Source organism: Coenobita brevimanus, chromosome 16 (assembly GCF_032717465.1).
Source record: "Coenobita brevimanus isolate Jiangsu-jjx chromosome 16, ASM3271746v2, whole genome shotgun sequence".
Lineage (NCBI taxonomy): Eukaryota > Metazoa > Arthropoda > Malacostraca > Decapoda > Coenobitidae > Coenobita > Coenobita brevimanus.
The window spans coordinates 21,832,326-21,852,541 of record NC_136969.1 but is presented as its reverse complement, the minus strand read 5'-3'; the positions used below and the strand labels follow the sequence as shown (position 1 = coordinate 21,852,541).

Genomic DNA, 20,216 nt, shown 5'->3' with positions numbered 1-20,216 from the left:
TCCATCCACAGCAACATGTAACCCTAGATATTTAAAACACTCTACTTCCTCAAGCAACTCGCCATTCAAAGCTATATTCATCCCCCTACCATCTACCAACCTCGTACACTTCATGACATTACTCTTTTTCTCATTTACTTTCAATTTCCTCCTTTCACACACCTTTCCAAACTCCTCTACCAACTGTCTCAATCTCTCCTCTGAATCAGTCACCAGTGCAGTATCATCTGCAAACAGCAGCTGCTTCAGATTCCACTCTCCATCATCAACATTCACCAGACTCAGACCTCCACCTAAAACTCTTGCATTCACCTCCCTTACAACATCATCCATGTAAATATTAAACAACCAAGGCGACATCACACATCCCTGTCGCAGCCCCACTCTCACAGGAACCAGTCACTCACAGCATTTCCCACTCTTACACACGCTCTACTATTTAATAAAAACTTTTCACCCCTTTTAGTAACCTTCTATCAAGTCCATACAATCTTAAAACAGTCCACAAAGCCTCCCTATCAATTCTATCATACGCTTTCTCTAAATCCATGAATGCCGAAAACACATCCTTGCCCTTCGCTAAATACTTTTCACACACTTGTCTCACAGCAAACACCTGATCCACGCATCCCCTCCCTCTCCTAAAGCCACACTGCTCTTCACCAATCACTCCCTCTGTACCCTCTCTAACTCTCATAATTAACACTCTACCATAAACCTTACCTACAACACTCAGCAGACTTATACCCCTAAAGCTAGTACAATCATACTTATCACCCTTCCCTTTATACAACGGGACCACACAAGCACTTGCCCAGTCAATTGGCACCATACCTTTCACAAAGCACATATTCAACAATCTTACTAACGAGTCAAGAATGGTCACTCCACCACCTTTCAGGCAATCCACAGCACACCCATCCATACCTGCCGCTTTCCCTGTTTTCATCTCCTTTACTGCCTTCTCCACTTCCTCCTTCGTGATCAAAGAATCATTCAACTCTCCCAACACATTTATTCCTTGCACCCTTCCATCTGCCACAATCTCAGCCACCCTTTCCTCCTCTACATTTAATAATCTTTCAAAATACTCTGCCCATCTCTTCCTTACTGCATCCATCTCAATTAACATCCTTCCATCCTCTGCTTTTACTCGTTCTTCCTTCCCAGTCTCTCCTTTTCGCACCCTTTTCACCTCCTTCCAAAACATTTTCTTATTCTGTTGAAAATTCTCTGTAAGCCGCCTACCCCACCTCTCATCTGCTGCCACTTTAGCATCACGCACAGCCCTTCTCGCCCTATTCCTCTTTTCCTTATACCTTTCATATGACATCTCATCCTTCCTCTGCAGCCACACTTCATATGCACGTCTCTTCTCAGGCACAGCCATACTTACTTCCTCGCAGCACCATTCACTTCCTTTTCTTACACCACCACCCAGACGTCTCACACCACACACCTCTTCTGCATGCCCCAACACAGCACTCTTAAACAACTGCCATTCCTCCTCCATACTGCCATTTTCCTGATCTTTCACTGCGTTCCACTCAACTTTCAATTTCTCCTGATACTCTATCTTTTTCTCTCTTTTATCCAACTCACTCACTTTCAAAACCTCCCTGCCATACCTAACCCTCCTAGCTCTCACCCATCTCTTACCTACTCTTAACTTTCCCTACACCAGGTAGTGGTCAGACATACCTCCACCCTCCCCTCTCAGAACTCTCACATCCAACAATCTTCCTATTACATTCCTAGAAACAACCACATAGTCCATCAAAGCTCTATCAACAACCCTTCCACCCTCCTGTCTCACCCATGTATACTTATAAATATCTTTCTTCTCAAACAGCGTATTCCCAATCACCATCTCTCGCTCAACACACATCGCTATCATTCGCTCCCCATTTTCATTTCTTCCAGGCACACCATGCATACCAACTACACCTTCAGCTGCTACATTTCCCACTCTAGCATTCAGATCTCCCATCATTACCACATTCACATTCGCTCCAAAACTCTGCAGACACTCATCAACATCATTCCAGAAAGACTCCCTCTCTTCTTCATCCCTTTCACTACCAGGCCCATATGCACTCACAAACACCCACAACTCACGTTCAAATTTCACTTTCACCCACATCAGTCTCGATGACACCTTCCATTCAATCACACACTGGTGTACTTCCGGACTCACTAACAAGGCCACACCTTCTCTTGCCCTTCCTCTATCAACACCTGACAATCTTCCATTCACACTTCCAAACATAGACTCACCCTTCCCTTTCATCTTCGTTTCACTCAAAGCTAACACATCCAACTTTCTTCTCACAAACATTCTTCCAATCTCCTCCCTTTTAGCCTCAACTGCACTACATCCACACACATTCATAGACCCAATCTTCAGGGTACGGGGATAACTCCATCCCCCATCCCTTCCTCTGGCCTGTCTCTTTTTAGGAACTAAAAAAACAGAGGAGGGGGTCCCTAGTCCCCTCACCCCGCCCCTTTTAGTCGCCTTTTACGACACGCAGGGAATACGGTGGCAGTATTCTTCCTAACACAACCTGGCCGCAGAGTAGTAGTACCACCCCATAGTGCGGCCAGATTGTGTCCCCCCCGCCACAGGGGGGCGGATAACAAAGAATAATAATAAATACTCAGTAAGGTTTGAAAGGAATGTAAAAAAAATAAAGTTAGTGAAAACACCTGATTTCAATGACAAATGTTTGGAGCTGAATACTGTATTTTATAAGGAAAGGAATATACAGCATTTCATCATACACTATTGGTTACTTGAGATACAAGAAGAACCGATTTAAGATAACGATGCTAGCAAGTATCTGTTTACAGTTTTCAACACCAGGTGAAAGGAGGGCTCACATGTATATATTAGTTATATATTGGTATAAAAGGAACAAGTTGCACAATGCCTCCTCATATAAGCTCGCATGTTCTATGCCAACAAAGGCTCAACAAGGTTAAGCACATTTTCCCTTGTTTATGTTCAGACCATACCTTGCAGACATTATGCAACTGAACTCATTACACAGTGGACAGCACAAAGGCGCAATATTTACCTGTATGAAGTCTCATGGCATGAACTGATTGTCCACAATGATGCAGAAATATTCTCTTTTCCATCTGTTTCTTCACTGTCCCTTCCGTCTCCTCTTGTATTAGCAATGGAGAGATGTCAACACCGTCCATCTCCTGAAAATTCGCTGTCTTGTGGTCTAATGATAACATACTGAGGTGAGTTAGGGTGATGATGAGGCACGAATGGTTTGAAACTCCCAAAGATGACAGGAGGTTTTAGTATATTAGACAAATGTTACCAAGACTGTCTGGTTTTAGTATATTACACAAATGTTACCAAGACTGCCTGGTTTTAGTATATTAGCAAATTGCCACCAAGACTGTCTTATACTGCACATTCCACTTCATGTATTATGTATGTATTGTACTATGAAGCTTATATTCGCTACCTAAAGGCGATGACACTCGTCTCACAAAAGACTTGAATGGTGTGCTAGTGTGTCTGTTTCTGCGATGTGATGCTTCAGTGTGAGTAGTTTTTTCATTGTAAGCTGACAAATTCGACTCAGGTGTGGTAGTGTGTCTTTTCAGTGTTGTGTGTTGTGACAGATAACGTAGATGATGGGTTGTTTATATAAACAGGCGGAAAGGACGTTAAAGCTGTGGGAATATGTGTGTTTTAGTGCTGTGGTGTGATAATGTGCGTGGTGTGAACGTAACTAACCTTGTGGGCGGCGTGAGGCAGGAGTTGTGGGAGGGGAGGAAGGCCAGCAAGGGATAGGACGGTGGGCATGAGATCCATGAGTGAGGTGGGCGTGTCCACGGTCACCCCAGCATGCAGTCTTCCCGCCCACCGGTAGATCCCACCCACTCTCACACCGCCCTCACTCCCACCCTGACGTTTCCCTCCTGCCACAGATGGGAAAAGAATATAACCCCTTGGAATTTGGAAGACATTTTTTTTTTTTATATAAATTCTTGCTGCTACCACTACCAAACAATTCCTCTGAAAATAGTAATACCGTCTCGTACTGAAGGAGTTTATTAAAGATATCAAGTAACCCCTACAGGTTGAAAAAAAAATCCTAAAACTAATGAAAAACGTCAGATGGCAAGAAGACATAAAAAGACGTATATGGACACTAGGGTGGAGCTTAAAAGATTATTTTTTTTCCTAGTTCTTATCTTTTTATAATGTTCCACTTCAGCTAAAATCATTTGCAAAAATGTTTGAACCTTCTTGTTTAATATTTACAAAAAATGCAAAAATAAATAGTTAAATACAGAAATAAATACTTTAATATTTCCAAAAAAATACAAAAATATATTTAACAAAAAACGCAGAAACAAATTCTGTACATTGTTCTTATCGTTATGAAACAAACTTAATGGCCTATGTTGATATTTATGTTCATCAACAATTTGCCATACACATGTCTTAATGGCTGTAGAAAGTCAGAGAAAATCAGTGTAATCCACAGGGTCCAATCAATGCCTGTCTCTTGCTGTCTGGATAAAGTTGCCGGTGCTTCTCAATGACTTTTAATAAGAACTGAAGCTGTTACTCGTCTTTTGCCAAAAGGCCACTGCATTGTTGAATCAGAGCAACGCCACGTTCAGCATGATCATTTACCACTTTAATGGGGCGGTCAGTCTTTGCTGCTTCCTGGAAGTTTTCTTGTGTCTCCTACATGTCTGGATCAATGTCAAGAAAGGTGCCTCGAAGCACCATTATTTAAAATAGAGTTATCCTCTTGACTGAGATAAAACCTTCAGGGGTCTGGTCCCTGAATGAATATACATTGACACTGATTCGTTTTGTATGACCCTGGTCAACCTCATCACTTTTTCATGGCTCTCACCATCAGCTTCTTTGTTGGAGTACTTACTTCGCTGCCAAAAAGGGCCAATCGAATTAGTTCCGGTGCAAGGTATCACAAGTGATTAGAAAACTTCTGTGCTGTTGCCTTTGATACTGCAGGGTTGAATGTGGTGCAATTCAGAAGTGACTTCAACAACAGGAAGTTGTTGTATGGAGTATTCGCTGCTAGGAGACTCATTATCCAAACCTTCAAATAATCCTGTACTGCAAAAATGCACACTTCTTAGTCCCTTTCCCTCTTTCGGTGTCAGGGTGAATTCTCCAAAAAACATTGAGATCTTCAAGGAATAAATGACTTTAGACATTGATCGAGCATGGTGCATGTCTCCAGGTGCTATGAATCGGATTCCTCGTGCTGGAACAGCTCCAAGAAGGACAATGACCAATTCTAAAAATTCCCTATAGTCATCTTTGGCTAGTTATCTTGAAGATTCACTTTTCCTCTTTCTTGAAGATTCTGCAAGAAGAGTCCGATTCATGGCACCTGAGGCCATCTACCATGCTCATTGGACGTCTAAAGTTATTCACTCCTCGAAGATCTGGATGCTTCGTGGCCAATTTACCCGGACAAAGAAAGAGGAAAAGCGAATTCAAGAGGTCTGATTTTGTTGTATGTGTTTACCTGAAGGTTTAGATAATGGCTCCCCTAGCAGCCAATGCTCCATGCAACAACTTCCTGCTGTTGACATCACTCCTGAATTACACCACAATCAATCCTGCAATATCAAAGGCTAGAGCACTGAAGTTTTCTAATTACTTGTAGTACCAGTCACCGGAACTAGATGAACTGGCCCATTTTGACAGCCAAGTAAGTGCTCCGACAAACAAGCTGATGGTGAGCGCCATGAAAAAGGATGATGAAGTTGACCAAGGTCATACAAAACGAATCAGTGTCAATGTAGAGTCATTCAGGGACCAAACCCCTGAAGGTTTTGTCTCAGTCAAGAGGATGACTTTGTTTGAAATAATGGAGCTTCGAGACACATTTCTTGACGTTGGTCCAGACATGTGGGAGACACGGGAAAACTTCCGGGAAGCTGCAAAGAGTGTCGGGGCCGTCAAAGTGGTAAATGATCTTGCTGAACGTGGCGTTGCTCTGATTCTAGAATACAATGGCCTTTTGACAAAAAAATGAGTCACAACTTCAGTTCTTATTGAAAATCATTGAGAAGCACTGGCAGCTTTATCCAGAAAGCAAGAGACAGACATTGATTGGACCCTGTGGACTACAGTGATTTTGTATATTTTTTCATTTCTACAGCCATTGACATGCATGTGACCAATTGTTGATGAACATAAATATCAACATAAGCCATTAAGCATGTTTCATAATAATAAGCAAGATGTACAGAATTTGTTTCTGTGTTTTTGTTAAGTTTATTTTTGTATTATTTGAGATGATTGAGCTACCTGTAAATATTATACTAGAAGGTTCATACAATTATGTAGATGTTTTTAGCTAAAGTGGAACATTTTTAAGGGGTGAGATCTATGAAAAAAATAATTAAGTTCCACTCTACTGGGCACAAGTGGTTATTTGGATTTCTTTAAATGTTGCATGTTACTATGGTGGCTGAAAAAGAGGCTTTATTCATGCTTTACTCTGTATCTTTGTCCATTGCACCCGTTCCGCGACTTATCCAGTTTAGGCAGACTGAGAATCAGACTTACACCCACACACTGAATAATTCTTTCTCGATGTGCAGTAGGAAATCCACACTCTGAAGTAAAGTCTGTAAGTCTACCTCTCCCACCTCTCAGGAATTCATTGTGTTCTGTTATCCTCCTTCTACCCTCCTTATTTAATTCTATTCATTTAGCTTTGTTCTTCGAATATCACTCACACCCACAGGTTCTCGCAGCATTTATTTTGCCCTGGCATTATCAATTTCGTTTAATCTGCTCGCTGTTGTATTGCATTCTGTCTTCCTTTAACTTCTTCTACTCTAACCTCATTCTAACACCTGCCTCCTTTTCTTTGCTTCTTCACTCACCCTTAAAGAGTCCATTGTGTCCTCCTATCCTCTCCATGGTCCCTGGCTCGACCGCCTCCAGATGTGCCCCGTGGTCCGAGGCAAAGTAAACGATGGTGTTGTTATCCAGGCCCAGGTCACTTAGGGTTTCCATAATGGCACCCACACCCTCGTCCAACTCCTCTACGTTGTCGCCGTACCTGATGACATGAAATTTGAAAGTGGACTAAATCCAAACACAAAAATTATAGACAACTGCATGACAAGCAACATTTTCCAGAATACTCCTTACACTAACGTCAAGTTTTTCTACACTGTTTCCGTATTTGTTAAGGAACCCGCTTGCTAATGACATGGTTTGATTCCAAGGGATGGCTGGAGGTTTTTTCATTTGTGGAGCACAGCTATAGATTGTCAAATGGTCAAGTAGAGTTTTATGGCTTAACTGATCCGGACTACGATGCCTCATATGATTTCAGTCATCCAACAGCCTTCAGCATGGGTATTAAATGATTAATTGTTACCGTTTATCTACTGTACAGGTGTCAAAGAGTCTTCAGTTATACTTTTTCTATGATTTTTTTTTTATCATTCCTACAAACAGATAATTATCTTAGGAGAGATCCCTCCAAGTGAATTGATTGAGGTTGAAGACTAAAGCAGGGAATCAGCTATTGGGGCCGTTGCTTCCTGGATGGTGCTAACAAGCCAGTGGTTGCACACACAACAATATTATCTTTCAGTATTTAAAACCTTTAAAGCCAAGGTCACCGTATATGGCGGAGTTCAGCACTGGTTAATGGGAATAATCATTTCTTTTTTCATATATATATATATATATATATATATATATATGCTAGGAAGGAGGAACCAAAGGCCATGAGCTCGCAATAACTGTTCCTTCCACAAGAAAAGCAAAATACAAGAGAGAACCAAATTCAAGATCCGATCATTTCGAGATGCCTGGACACACCGCGTTTGAAAGACTGGAGATCATAGGAATCAAGAAATACAGACAGAGGGAGACAGTTCCAGAGTTGATCTGTTGTATAAATGAAGGACTAGGAGTAACGGTTACTCGTGCATTAGAGAGTTGGACAGAAAAGGAATGAGAGTTTGCTGCTAAGCAAGTGCTACGCGCCCGTCGTAGAGGTGGAGGAATGCAAGTAGACAGTTCAGAGGAGCAGTGACCATTGAAGTAGCGAAAGAAAAGAGATAGAGATGCAACAGTGCGGCGAAGAGACAGAGGTTGAAGGGAGCCAGTAAGAGGAGGAGAGTTAATGAGACAAAAAGCCATTGACTCCACCCTATTTAGAAGAGCTGTGTGTGGGGAGCCTCCCCACACATGAGTGTTGTACTTCACACAGGGGAGGATAAAACCCGTGTATAGAGTCAACAATTGTGCAGGGGTAAAGTAGGAACAGAGTCGGCTTAGCACTCCTAATCTCTTGGAAGTTGATTTTACAAGAGATGTAATATGATCTTTCCAAGATAAGTCCTGAGTGAATGAAACCCCAGGCATGGTCAAGGATGATCCAGAATTAAAGTGAATATTATTAAACGTTAGTGGATACACCTGTGGAAGATTTTGTTGGGTTGATAGGTGTAAGAACTGAGTCTTTGATGCATTAAAAACAAGATTTTTTTTTACCCCACTCAGAGATACGAGCCAAGTCAGACATTATGTGTGCCATAGCCTCATCCCTTGTTTGTTGCAGTAACTGGTGAGATGGACGTTGCTTGAACTGAATGGAAAGGTGAAGAGTGGAGTCATCAGCGTATGAGTGGATAGGGTTAGATGTACAGCTTAGAAGGTCATTGATGAATAAAAGGAAGAGAGTTGGTGATAGGACAGAACCCTGAGGAACACCACTATTAATAGATCTAGGAGAAGAACTATGGCCGTCTACAACAGCGGCTATCGAACGACCAGAAAGGAAGCTAGAGATGAAGGCACAGATAGAAGGATAGAAACCGTAAGAGGGCAGTTTGGAATTTAAAGATTTATGCCAGACTCGATCGAAAGCCTTTGAGATATAAAGTGCAATGGCAAAGCTGTCCCCAAAGTCCCGAAAGGAGGATGACCAGGTGTCTGAAAGGTAGGTGAGAAGATCGCCAGTGGAGCGTCCCTGATGGAAACCATACTGACGATCTAAAAGAAGCTTGTGGTAGGAAAGATGCTTTAAAATTTTTCGATTAAGAATTGACTCGAAAACTTTTGAGATACAGGATGTTAAAGCAATTGGACGATAGTTAGAGGGTTGGAAATGGTCACCCTTCTTTGGGACTGGCTGAATGAGAGCAAACTTCCAGCAAGAAGGAAAGGTACAATTTGACAGACATAGGCGAAAGAGTTTGCCTAGGCAGGGTGTAAGCACAGAAGCACAGTTCTTGAGAACAACAGGAGGGACCCCATCAGGCCCATATGCCTTGTTAGGATTGAGGCCAGTGATGGCAGAAAATACATCAGCTGAAGAAATTTTAATGTCAGCCATGAGGAAGTCAGAGGCGGGAAGCGATGGAGGAACAGCACCGGAATTGTCTAAGGTGGAATTGGAGGAGAAAGTCTGAGCAATGAGATCTGCTTTATCAGTAGAAGAAATAGCTACAGAACCATCAGAGTAGAAAAGAGAAGGAAAGGATTATGAGGTAAAGTTGTTAGAAAGGTTTTTGACGAGGTGCCAGAAGGAGCAAGAAGAATTCAAGTTGGAGAGCTGAGAGCACTTAGTACAGATGAAATTATTTTTAACTGAGCGAAGAACAGACAGCACGATTCCGGGCAGAAACGTAAAAATGATGTGATTCAGAGGTGGGTTGGCTCCGGTACTTTTTATAGGCTCTCTCCTTGTTACGGACAGCATTAGAACAATCATGATTAAGCCAAGACTATCTTGCATTAGTCAAAGGATATGTGAAAGGAATTTAGGCTTCCATGCCCGAGAGAATAACCTCCGTAATGCGCAAGGCACACTCAAATGGCCCCCGGCCATGGAAACAATAATCATTCCAGGTAAAATCAAAGAAGTATTGCCTGAGGGCCTCCCAACATGTAGCTCCAAAGTGCCTCAGACGATGTTTCTTTGGAGGGTCCACAGGCCATACTAGAGCGATAGGACAGGTTAAGGTGATAAGGTTGTGATCAGACGAGCTCATTGGAGAGAAAAGATTAACAGTGTAAGAAGAGGGATTAGTTGTAAGGAAGAGGTCAAGTATGTTGGAGCTCTCTCCAAGGCGGTCAGAGATACAGGTAGGGTGCTGTGAAAGCTGCTCTAAGTCATTAAGAATAGAAAAGATGTAGGCTTGTTCACCAGGTGGATCCGTGAAAGGAGAGGAGAGCCAAAGGTGGTGGTGAACATTGAAATCTCCTAGAATGGAGATTTCAGAGAAAGGAGAAATGGATAGAATGTGTTCCATCGTAGAAGTAAGATAGTCGAAGAATTTATGATAGTAGAACTAGAGTAGAAGTAAACAGTGCAGATATATTTAGTCAGAGAATGACAGAAAAGCCGAAGCCAGAGTGTAGAGAATTCAGAAGAATGAAGTTCAGGAACACAGGAGCAAGATAAGTCGTTGCGTATATATACACACCAGCCATCATTGGCTTTGAAATGAATATAGAGAAAGTAGGAGGATACAGAAAAGGGTTTACTGTCAGTTGCCTCAGACAGCTGAGCCTCAGTCAGAAAAAGAAGGTGAGGTTTAGAGGAGGAAAGACAGAGCAAAAATTAGAGGAAAGGCCACGAATGTTGCAGAAATGAAGAAGAAGTGAGTCAGACAGTTGTTCCAGGCAGCACAAGTCGTCACCGGGAGAGGGGCGGAAGGTGGGGGCATTTATGGTCCCCCCCCTAGGGACTCCGAGGCTGAGTATTGTGTAGTCATGATTTTTATTTTTTTGAATTTTGGAAAAATGAGTGTAGTGTGTACTGTGCATGTAGTTTGGTGTAGATAGTTAGAGAAACTTATATTAGAGAGCATGCTGGTCTACTGTCTATGTTACTGAGACACTGAAAAGGTTCAGCAAAGGGGGATGGTCAGGAACTAGTCCTGAGGGCTGATGAAACGGGAGCTCCAGCTCTCCCTGTCATCAGCTTTCCATCCACCTTGGAAGTACTGCCCTGCTCGACTGGTGATATATATATATATATATATATATATATATATATATATATATATATATATATATATATATATATTTGGGTGGTCCTAATTTTCGATCTTGCGAATATTTAGGACGATACCCCTTGAAATCCTTCCATATAACACGAAAACATGTCATTCAAAATATTTTTCAAAAATATTTATATTTAGAGGTCACTCATCGGCCTTTTATGTTATTACGTATCGCCACATTCAGCTTGTCCCACATAGTTGTCACAGAAATGTCTTTCACACCATTTCGGTGTCTTGAAAGTACTCAGTTCTGCATTGTACAAAGATTTAAATTCATAGCACCTAGGCAGATCACAGCTGCCTACTGTGAACCAGCCGTGGCAGTTAGATAATTGTCGTTAGCCCTCATGACTTGGTTATGCTGCTGATATTCGTGGTGTCGATAATTTACTAGATTTCAATGACAATTTGGTATATAACAGTGTTTCACTTACTTGTTAAGTGCATAGAAATGTCACTGTTGTGTACTGGTAGCATACAGTGACAATCTAATTGCACCCTTTAATTGCATGCTTTCTGCTTTTACGGGCAATCTTACATAATTATCGATAACTGGTTGAACTGTGTTGATTCTGGATGAATATGACTTCGACAAGTGGAAACACTGATGCTAAAGCAAGAAACCTGTTTTGGACTTGGTCTTTTGTCTACTTGCTCGACAAGTTGGAAGATGATATCAAAGGATCCAAATTGCCTTCAAACCGCCAAGCCCTAGGTTATCTTTTGCACCTCCACCTGAAGCAGAACAAGACAATTAAAACATCAGTGACAGCTAAAATAATTGATAAAGTGGAACAGTTCTGGGAGCGTGCCCGTATTCCAGTTCGACAAACATGCAATTCCAAGAAAAAAATGGAGATTTTGCTTCAATGGCAGTATTTTAAGAAAAACAAGGGCCGGACAACACCAGCACAAGTCCAGGGTGAGCTATTATATATTTAAAGATACATTGGATGACCTTTTCGATATTGCACATCCTGATGCTTTGAAACTGATCACAATAGAAGAGGACAAGCAGTTTCTCATCAGTCATCGTATGAAAGGTCAGTCGGGGGCAATGCCAGGAATCGACAAGACCCTAATTAGGTATCAAAGAATCAAATAAGCTCCACCGTGAGTATATGGAGCTCAAACGAAGAGGAAAGGCCGCCACTGCATTTGCGCAGGCTCAAGAAATCGCTGAATTGGACAGCAGCAGCGGCAGTACTTTGTCATCTGGGGATGAGTCCAGTGGTAACTGCATGACTCCTGTAAATGAAGACTTACATGTAAGTCTTCCTTCGCCACCCATACATGTCGGAAAGTTGTGCTGAGTCAAAATTTGTTGGCCACTCTGGATCGATATCAACTGTCTGATTGCGCTGCTCTGATGATTCTCAGAGAAACAGCAAAAGCTTTGGGTCATGATCTCAATTCATTAATTCTGAACTGCAGCGGCATCGGGCGACAGCGACAGAAATGGCACAAAGAGATGGCGATAAGCACAATGAATGAGTTCGCTCCGTACGAAGTAATCGTCATACACTGGGATGGAAAGCTTCTTCCAGACCTCACCAACAATGAAAAAGTGGACCGACTTCGGATTTTCATCAAGTGGTAATTCGCAGCTATTAGAAGTTCCAAAATTAGAATCAGGGACTGGTTTGCAGCATACACAAGCTGTAGTCAGAGCACTGAAAAAGTGGGGAGTGCAGAAAGGCTCCAAGGCATCTGCTTCGACACGACAGGCGCAAACACGGGTCGCCACAACAAAGGAGCATGCATTATGATGGAACAGCTACTAGACAGGGAACTCTTGTACCTCGCCTGCCGGCATCACATCTTAGAACTACTTGCAGGAACTGCTTTCAATGCAGCCATGCATGTTGCAGTAGCACCAGATGTACTGCTCTTCATGTGATTTCAAACTTTTTTTTAGTTCAATTGACCAGGAGCACTTCCAAGACGCATCATCTGAAGAAGTGGTCGCAACTCAACTTGAAGAGATCAAGGAGGAGGTCCTGACCGTTGTTTTCACTACACTTCTGCACAAGCATCCTCGAGATGATTACCGTGCACAACTCGAGCTGACTGCCATCTTCCTCGGTTCATCACCACAACAAGGTACTTGTTTTCATAAGCCCAGTGTGATGCATCAAACACGATGGATGTCAAAGGTAATCTACACATTCAAAGTGTGGATGTTTCGTTCACAGTTTACCTTGACCATCAGTGAAGAGAGTGGTCTGCGTGACCTGTGTGTGTTTTACACACGCTTCTACGTCAAGGCCTGGATTACAGCACCACTTGCAGTGGGCGCCTCACAGAACGACCTGCATCTGTTGCAGGCCCTGGTCGACTGCGCCACCATCAACAATGAGATTTCCAGAGTAACAGCTCAGAAACTTGCTTCTCATCTGTGGTACTTGAATGAAGAGCTGGTGGGTCTTGCACTGTATGATGATAACGTCAGTCAAGAACTCAAGAAACAGATGGTGCATGCTATGAATTTCAATGATGGTATGGAGGATCCTCCCAAGTGAGTGACCATTGCAACTGGTGACGTTCGAGGAAAGACTGTCGCTGATTTCGCCACGAAGCAGACACTGAACCTCTTCAAAAGACTGAATATCGATGATGACTTTTTGAAGTTACCTGTTGACCAATGGTATGAAGATTGTACATACGGAAAGGTGCTGACATGTTTGCAAAAACTCGCAGTATTCAATGATTACACTGAACGAGCAGTTGCACTTATCGAGGCCTTCTCCGGTCGTCTAACGAAGGATGAAGACCAGCTGCAATACATCCTACAAGTTGGGCCGACCACAGACACAGAGTTCCTCATGGAGTTAAGCGATCCCTGCAGCAATGAATGGTCAATGATTTGGTTGGCGACATATTGGTCATTTAATAATGCAGAAGTGACTGTATTGATAGTCGTTTACTGGTATTACAATTAAATGTTCATCAAAAATCTATAACTTGCTTTGAAGCAATTCAGATTAGTTAATAAATATATCTACCTTTTTTCCAAAATTAACCGTTTGTGACCTTCTATGAGCTGATATCGTATCTGAAAAATTCATCAATGTCAGAAAATTTCAGATACAAAATCCTCTGAATATACACGGTTTGACTCTTATACAGTGAAATTCAAGGGCAATGAGCAACCTCTAAAAATTATTTGTTGTCAAAAATATTTCACATACAGTATTTTTTAACCTGTTTAGAATGTTTTGAAAGGGTATGGCATTTGAATTTTCGAAATCGAATTTTGGCCCTACTGGATAAGGACCACCCTAATATATATATATATATATATATATATATATATATATATATATATATATATATATATATATATATATATAAATCGATCAATCAGTCATTTCCTGTGGCACCCCACGGGATGCATAGGGCCTCAATGAACTCTCTCCACCAATATTTGTCTCATGCCATCCTCTTCAGGTCCCACCAACACTCCTCTCCTACTTCTTTTTTCATTGTCCTCAACCAGGTTTCCCTCGGCCTACCTCTACCTCTTCTTCCTCTAGCAGTCCACTCTGGCACATCCTGTATTAAACTACCTTCTTTTCTGTATATGTGCCCCAGCCACTTCCAGCGAGACAGTCTCACATATTCATTAACTGGTTCTACTCTCGTAATATCCCTTACTCTTGCATTTGTAACTCTGTCTTGCCACTTTAACCCAAGAATCCTTCTCAGTATTTTATTCTCAAATCCTAATACTTTCTGATCTGTTGCAATTGTACTGTACCATGACTCATGCCCGTAAATTAAAATTGGTCTAACCATGGACTAGTAAATTTTCACTTTAGTATGTACCGAAAGCATATTATTATTCCAAACAGACTTCAACATTCCAACAGCTCGCCAAGCCTGTCTAATCCTCTCCTCAATTTCATTGTTTAATGATCCATTAGATGATACAATCGTTCCCAGCTATTTAAAGTTTTCTACATTCTTCACCAGATTATTCCCAATTACACAATCGATTTGGTTCTCCACGTTCATATTAATAATTTCAGTCTTTCCACAATCTATTACCAATCCCACTTTTTCTCCTTCCTCCACCAGACAATCAAGCATCCTCTGCATCTCGTAAATACTTCCGCAAATCGGTACAATACCATCAGCATAGTCCAAATCCATCAGCTTCTTATTTTCTTTCCAGTTAATTCCTGCATCTGTTCTCCTTACAACCTTTTTCATAACATAATCCATAACCAAAACAAACAACAATGGCGAAAGAACTCCTTGAATCACGCCTGACCTAACTTGAAATGGATCACTCAAAGAACCGCCCACCATTACCTTACAAAAAGTACCTTCATGCAGGCTTCTAATAATATTTACAAACTTTTCTGGTATACCATAGAATCTCATAATTTTCAACATAACTCCATGTGAAACACTATCAAACGCCTTTTCAAAATCAACAAAACACATACTAAGTGGCATTTTCATCTCATTAGCTTGTTGCATTAGATGCCTTACAATAAAAATCTGATCATTACAACCTTGACCCTTTCTAAATCCCGCTTGTTCTTCTCTTAAAATTTTATCAATTACTGGCTCTGTTCTGTTCAACAAGATTTTGGAAAAGACTTTTGCAACTACAAATGTCAAAGTTATCCCCCTCCAATTGCCACAGACACTTAAATCTCCCTTTCTTGGTATTTTTATAATCACTCCATTTTTCCACTCTTCTGGAATTCCACCATTATCCCAAGCCACATTAAAAAGTTTCAAAAGCGCATTCATCAACTCGTCATTTTCCACCTTAAGCATTTCAGGGAATATTCCATCCTCTCCTGGGGAATTAAAATTCTTTAACTCCTTTATAGATTTTGCTGTCTCTTCCAAAGTTATATCCCTTGTTTCTATCTGCAAATTTCTCTCGGCTGGCAAGATGTCCTCTTCAGCTGGGATTGGTCTATTTAGAACAGATTCAAAGTCCTCTTCCCACCTTCCTTTTATATCCAAATCTTTAGTCATCATATTACCATTTCTATCTCGTACAGGTATTTCCTTCCTTCTCTTTTCAGTCCCAGTTAACTCCTTTATGGCCTGATACGCTGCTCTTGTACTCTGACCGTCATTTTTACTTAATTTATTTTCTGTCTCTGTCGCCTTTTCATCATATAGTCTCCTCTTATCACGTCTAACGAGTCTTTACTTCAGAATGTAAACTCCAGTACTTTGCTCTAAGTACTTCAACTACCTGGCCATCAACATGTTGTTCTTCACTTCTTAACTTAGCCTCTTTCCTTTTCTGAATTGCATTCCATATTTCATCTGATATCCACTTTTTCCTTCTCGCTTTCCCCTTTTTCTTAAAAGTAACCTTAGCACTCTCAAGTAAAACCTCTTTTACCTCTCTCCACATTTGATTAATATCATTGTCTTCAGATTCCATCAAAGTCTGCAGGACTAGAAACCTGTTCCTACATTCCCACCGAAACATTTCCCTCGTGCTCTCATCACTTCTCAGCTCATCCAAATCATAATTATTACCTCCTGTACAATTACAATTAACGTTTCTCTTAAGTTTTATTTTAATCTTTGACACAACAAGTTGATGATCACTACCTATATCTGCCCCCCTCCTTACGCAAACAGCTTGCAAATAACTCCTGTGCCTTCTGCTAATTGCAGTGTGGTCAGTCTGTTTACAATATTTACCACATGGTGAAATCCAAGAAGTCATGTGTATTTTTCTATGCTCAAGGATAGTTCCACCAATTATAAGGTCATTTGCCAAACAAAAGCTTCCAAGTCGCACCCCATTTTCGTTCCTTATACCAACACCCTCCTTACCCATTCAATCTTCAAAGCCATCCCTACTACTGCCAACAATCGCATTAAAATCACCAATGCAAACTAACACATCATGTCTTGCCACTCTGTTCCCTACATCCTGCAGCTTCTCATAAAAGTCATCCTTCATTTCATCAGCAGCCTCATTTGTCGGAGCGTACCCTACAACCATACTGATATTACCATGGTCAGATTTTAAACGAGCATAAAGCAAGCGCTCATTAATTGGTTCAAACTCACATACCGACTTACAAGCATCTCTACTCAGCAGTAAGCCTACTCCTTGGTAATGATTTCCATCACTCCTACCAGAAACCAACATAGTAATACCGTCTTCCAAATTCATTTTATCAGCTCCAAGCAACCTCGTTTCTGTAAGAGCACAAATATCCATCTTGAATTCCTTGAACACTGAAATGAGCTTTTCCATTTTACCAGCCTGATTGAGAGTTCGAACATTCCAGTTTCCTATTCTTAAGGTTCTTTTTGGATGTATAAACTTATTTTTACACCGTGGGATTCTTAGCACCCCCTGCCCACTTAAGGACTGCACAGGACTGAGGGCCATTGCTTCTTCACCAGAGTTCATCAAGATTTCTTAGGCAGAAAATTATTTTACCCTGGAGCCAATGCCAGTGACTCGCAGGAACCAGACAGTGGAGAGACGAAATTAACTAAATGAAAGTAAAATGCAGAGGGTTTGGACAGACAAAGTACAAGGGAAGGAAAGAGAGCAAAGAGAATGTAGATAAATGTGTCCCATTTAGTCCCCTCTTACGACAAACAGGGAATACTGGGAAAGTATTCTATCCCCTCTTCCCTAGGGGATATATATATATATATATATATATATATATATATATATATATATATATATATATATATATATATATATATATATATATATATATATATTTGTGGTAGGTGGGGGTACTCACCATCCACTCACTCGATGTAGTGCTGTCCTCGGGTGTCTACCCTATCCTCTCCTCCATCTTTCTTTCCTTCCATCTTCTTCTGTCTTTCTTTCCTTCAGTCTTTCCTCGTCCTTCTGCCTACTGGTGACTTTACACTCCCTCTTCTGTCTTTCATTCCTTCATTTTTTCCTGTTCCTTTTGCCTGTGGGTGACTCTACACTGAATGACATGGCAAATGGCTTCCTGTACACCAGGAAACCATTTACTATGGTGGGTGGTAACCATATAACCAATTTTTGGCGCCTGGTGGGTTAGTGGGTAATTATTGCTCTCCAATCGGATTGAGCCAGTGAAGGTTTCTATCCAAGGAATGGTTGGGGTTTATTGCTCAAGTGTTACCACTCGGGGATGAGTGAGGCTGGTCACTCTCATCCTAAATGTCGGGACCAACTGCCTAGCCCAGGACTCCTACGCTCCTCATGGGGCAAAGTAATATTGGCTGATGGATATATATATATATATATATATATATATATATATATATATATATATATATATATATATATATATATATATACACACACATACAGGCATACCCCGGTTTAATGATGGAATTGGTTAGGTAAAATCCCCTTGTTAGCTAGGGTATTGTACAGTATATTGACGTACCTTTAAAACGTAAATCAGTGTGGATCATTTACTATCCTTGGGTCTCCCTCCAGACGAAGACCAAAACCCACCGAGACGAGCCCAAGAACAGTTTAAAGGCCTAAGAGGCCTAACAGCTATCAAGGAAGCTAACCTAAGCCTAACACCTGTACATAACTCACTAAACCAACAAATAAAGCCTGATTATCATAATGAATGGTTAGGAAATATAAAACACCTTTCATCACTTACTTCTTTTAAGTCCATGTCCGGTCCTCATCCTTGCTATCACCCCCGAGGCTAGGGGACTAGTGGTGCTACCTAACATTCAATCATCCTCTTCAAAGCCCTCAAACCCCATCTCCAGGCGAGGGTCGGAGGGGGAGGGAAGCCTGGTGAGGTGAGGTGCTCATAGCGGGAGACTGATGCACTTGCTCTGGGTGTGGTGATGGAATGCAATGTGATGAGGCAGGCAGTGGCGATGAGGTGTGATGTGATGGCTCAGGTGGTGGCGATGAAGTGCAATACGATGGCTCAGGCAGTGGCAATGAGGTGCAATGGGGTAGCAATGGAATGCGATGCGATGACAGAGGAGGTGGTGAGGGAGAAAGCTGTGATGACCAGTGAGGTGGCGACAGAGACCGCTGCAATGAATGATGAGGTAGTGATGCAGTCAGTTGCGATGGCTCACGCCGTGGCGAGGGAGACAGAGACAGGGGCCGAGGTGGTGTGGGAGATGGAGGCCAGGACGAGAAGGCAGCGATGGAGTGGCGGAGTGCCTTTTTGGAGACACAGGTGACACGGGAGACGGGAAGCAGCTGGAGGTTAGGTCCAGCACTATGGGCCGAGCACATCCTCAACGGGAGATGTCCCTTGGTGTTTCTTTGCTGGTTGAAGGTTGGGGAGATGCTGTGCTGGTTGAAAGCTGGGGAGATGTTCTGCTCATTGAAGGCTGGGGAGATGTTCTGCTCATTGAAGGCTGGGGAGATGCTCTGCTTGTCAAGGGCTGGGGAGATCCTTCCTGGGTCGCTGGCATGTTGGGGGCATGCTTGAGCAAGGCTGAGATTGTAGTCTGCCTGGCTGCCCTCTTCTTCCCCTCCAGCATCGCCCTGTACACTTTCATCTCCTCCTTGAGCCAATTAGCTGCATCTCCGCTTCCTCCTGGGATGGGGTTGTGTGTGCGCATAAGCTCAATCATCTCATCCAGCTTCGTTAGCATTGCCTTCAGGATTTTTATATTCAGAGCTCACACTTCAGGGACGACCTCCTCCTCTGCCTCCTGGTGTGCCCGCTGGATCTCCATATTGAGGAGCTCATTGTTGCTGAGCTCCTCCCTGTGGCTCTCAAGAATCTCCTCCACATCATCCTCATCGACCTCACCGAAGCCTGCCTCGTGTGACAATTCCATTACTTCCTGCCGCACATGCTGCACAGGTGGAGCTTGCACACTATCGGGGAAGCCAGTGAAGGAGTGGACACACTCTGGCCACAACTTCCACCGCACACCGTTCATGGTGGCCTGGCTAACCTCACTCGACGCTGCAGTGATATTCTCTTGGACGTAGCATATGTTGTAGCCCTTCCAAAATTGCTGCACTGTTGTCCTGTCATTACTGTCACCAACTGCTGCATAGTGCAGCGGAGGTAATAAGCTTTAAAGGCAGCAATCACCCCTTGGTCCATCAACTGCAACAAGGACGGTGTTGGGGAGCAGGAACACCATTTCTGTATTGCTGACCCATCCCTTCATCGTGGGAGGGTGGT

General features: G+C 42.3%; 1 protein-coding gene across 1 annotated transcript in view; it reads right to left on the bottom strand.

The window, feature by feature from the left end:
- Nucleotides 1-20,216, bottom strand: part of LOC145390990 (arylsulfatase F-like) — a 65,278-nt gene that overhangs the window by 8,719 nt on the left and 36,343 nt on the right. Inside the window, exons 4-6 of the mRNA XM_080265723.1 lie at nucleotides 6,916-7,094; nucleotides 3,764-3,948; nucleotides 3,081-3,228 (exon numbers count right to left, since the gene is read on the bottom strand). Of these exons, the coding sequence (XP_080121849.1) occupies nucleotides 3,081-3,228; nucleotides 3,764-3,948; nucleotides 6,916-7,094 (512 nt within the window). The remainder of the gene's footprint in view (nucleotides 1-3,080; nucleotides 3,229-3,763; nucleotides 3,949-6,915; nucleotides 7,095-20,216) is intronic.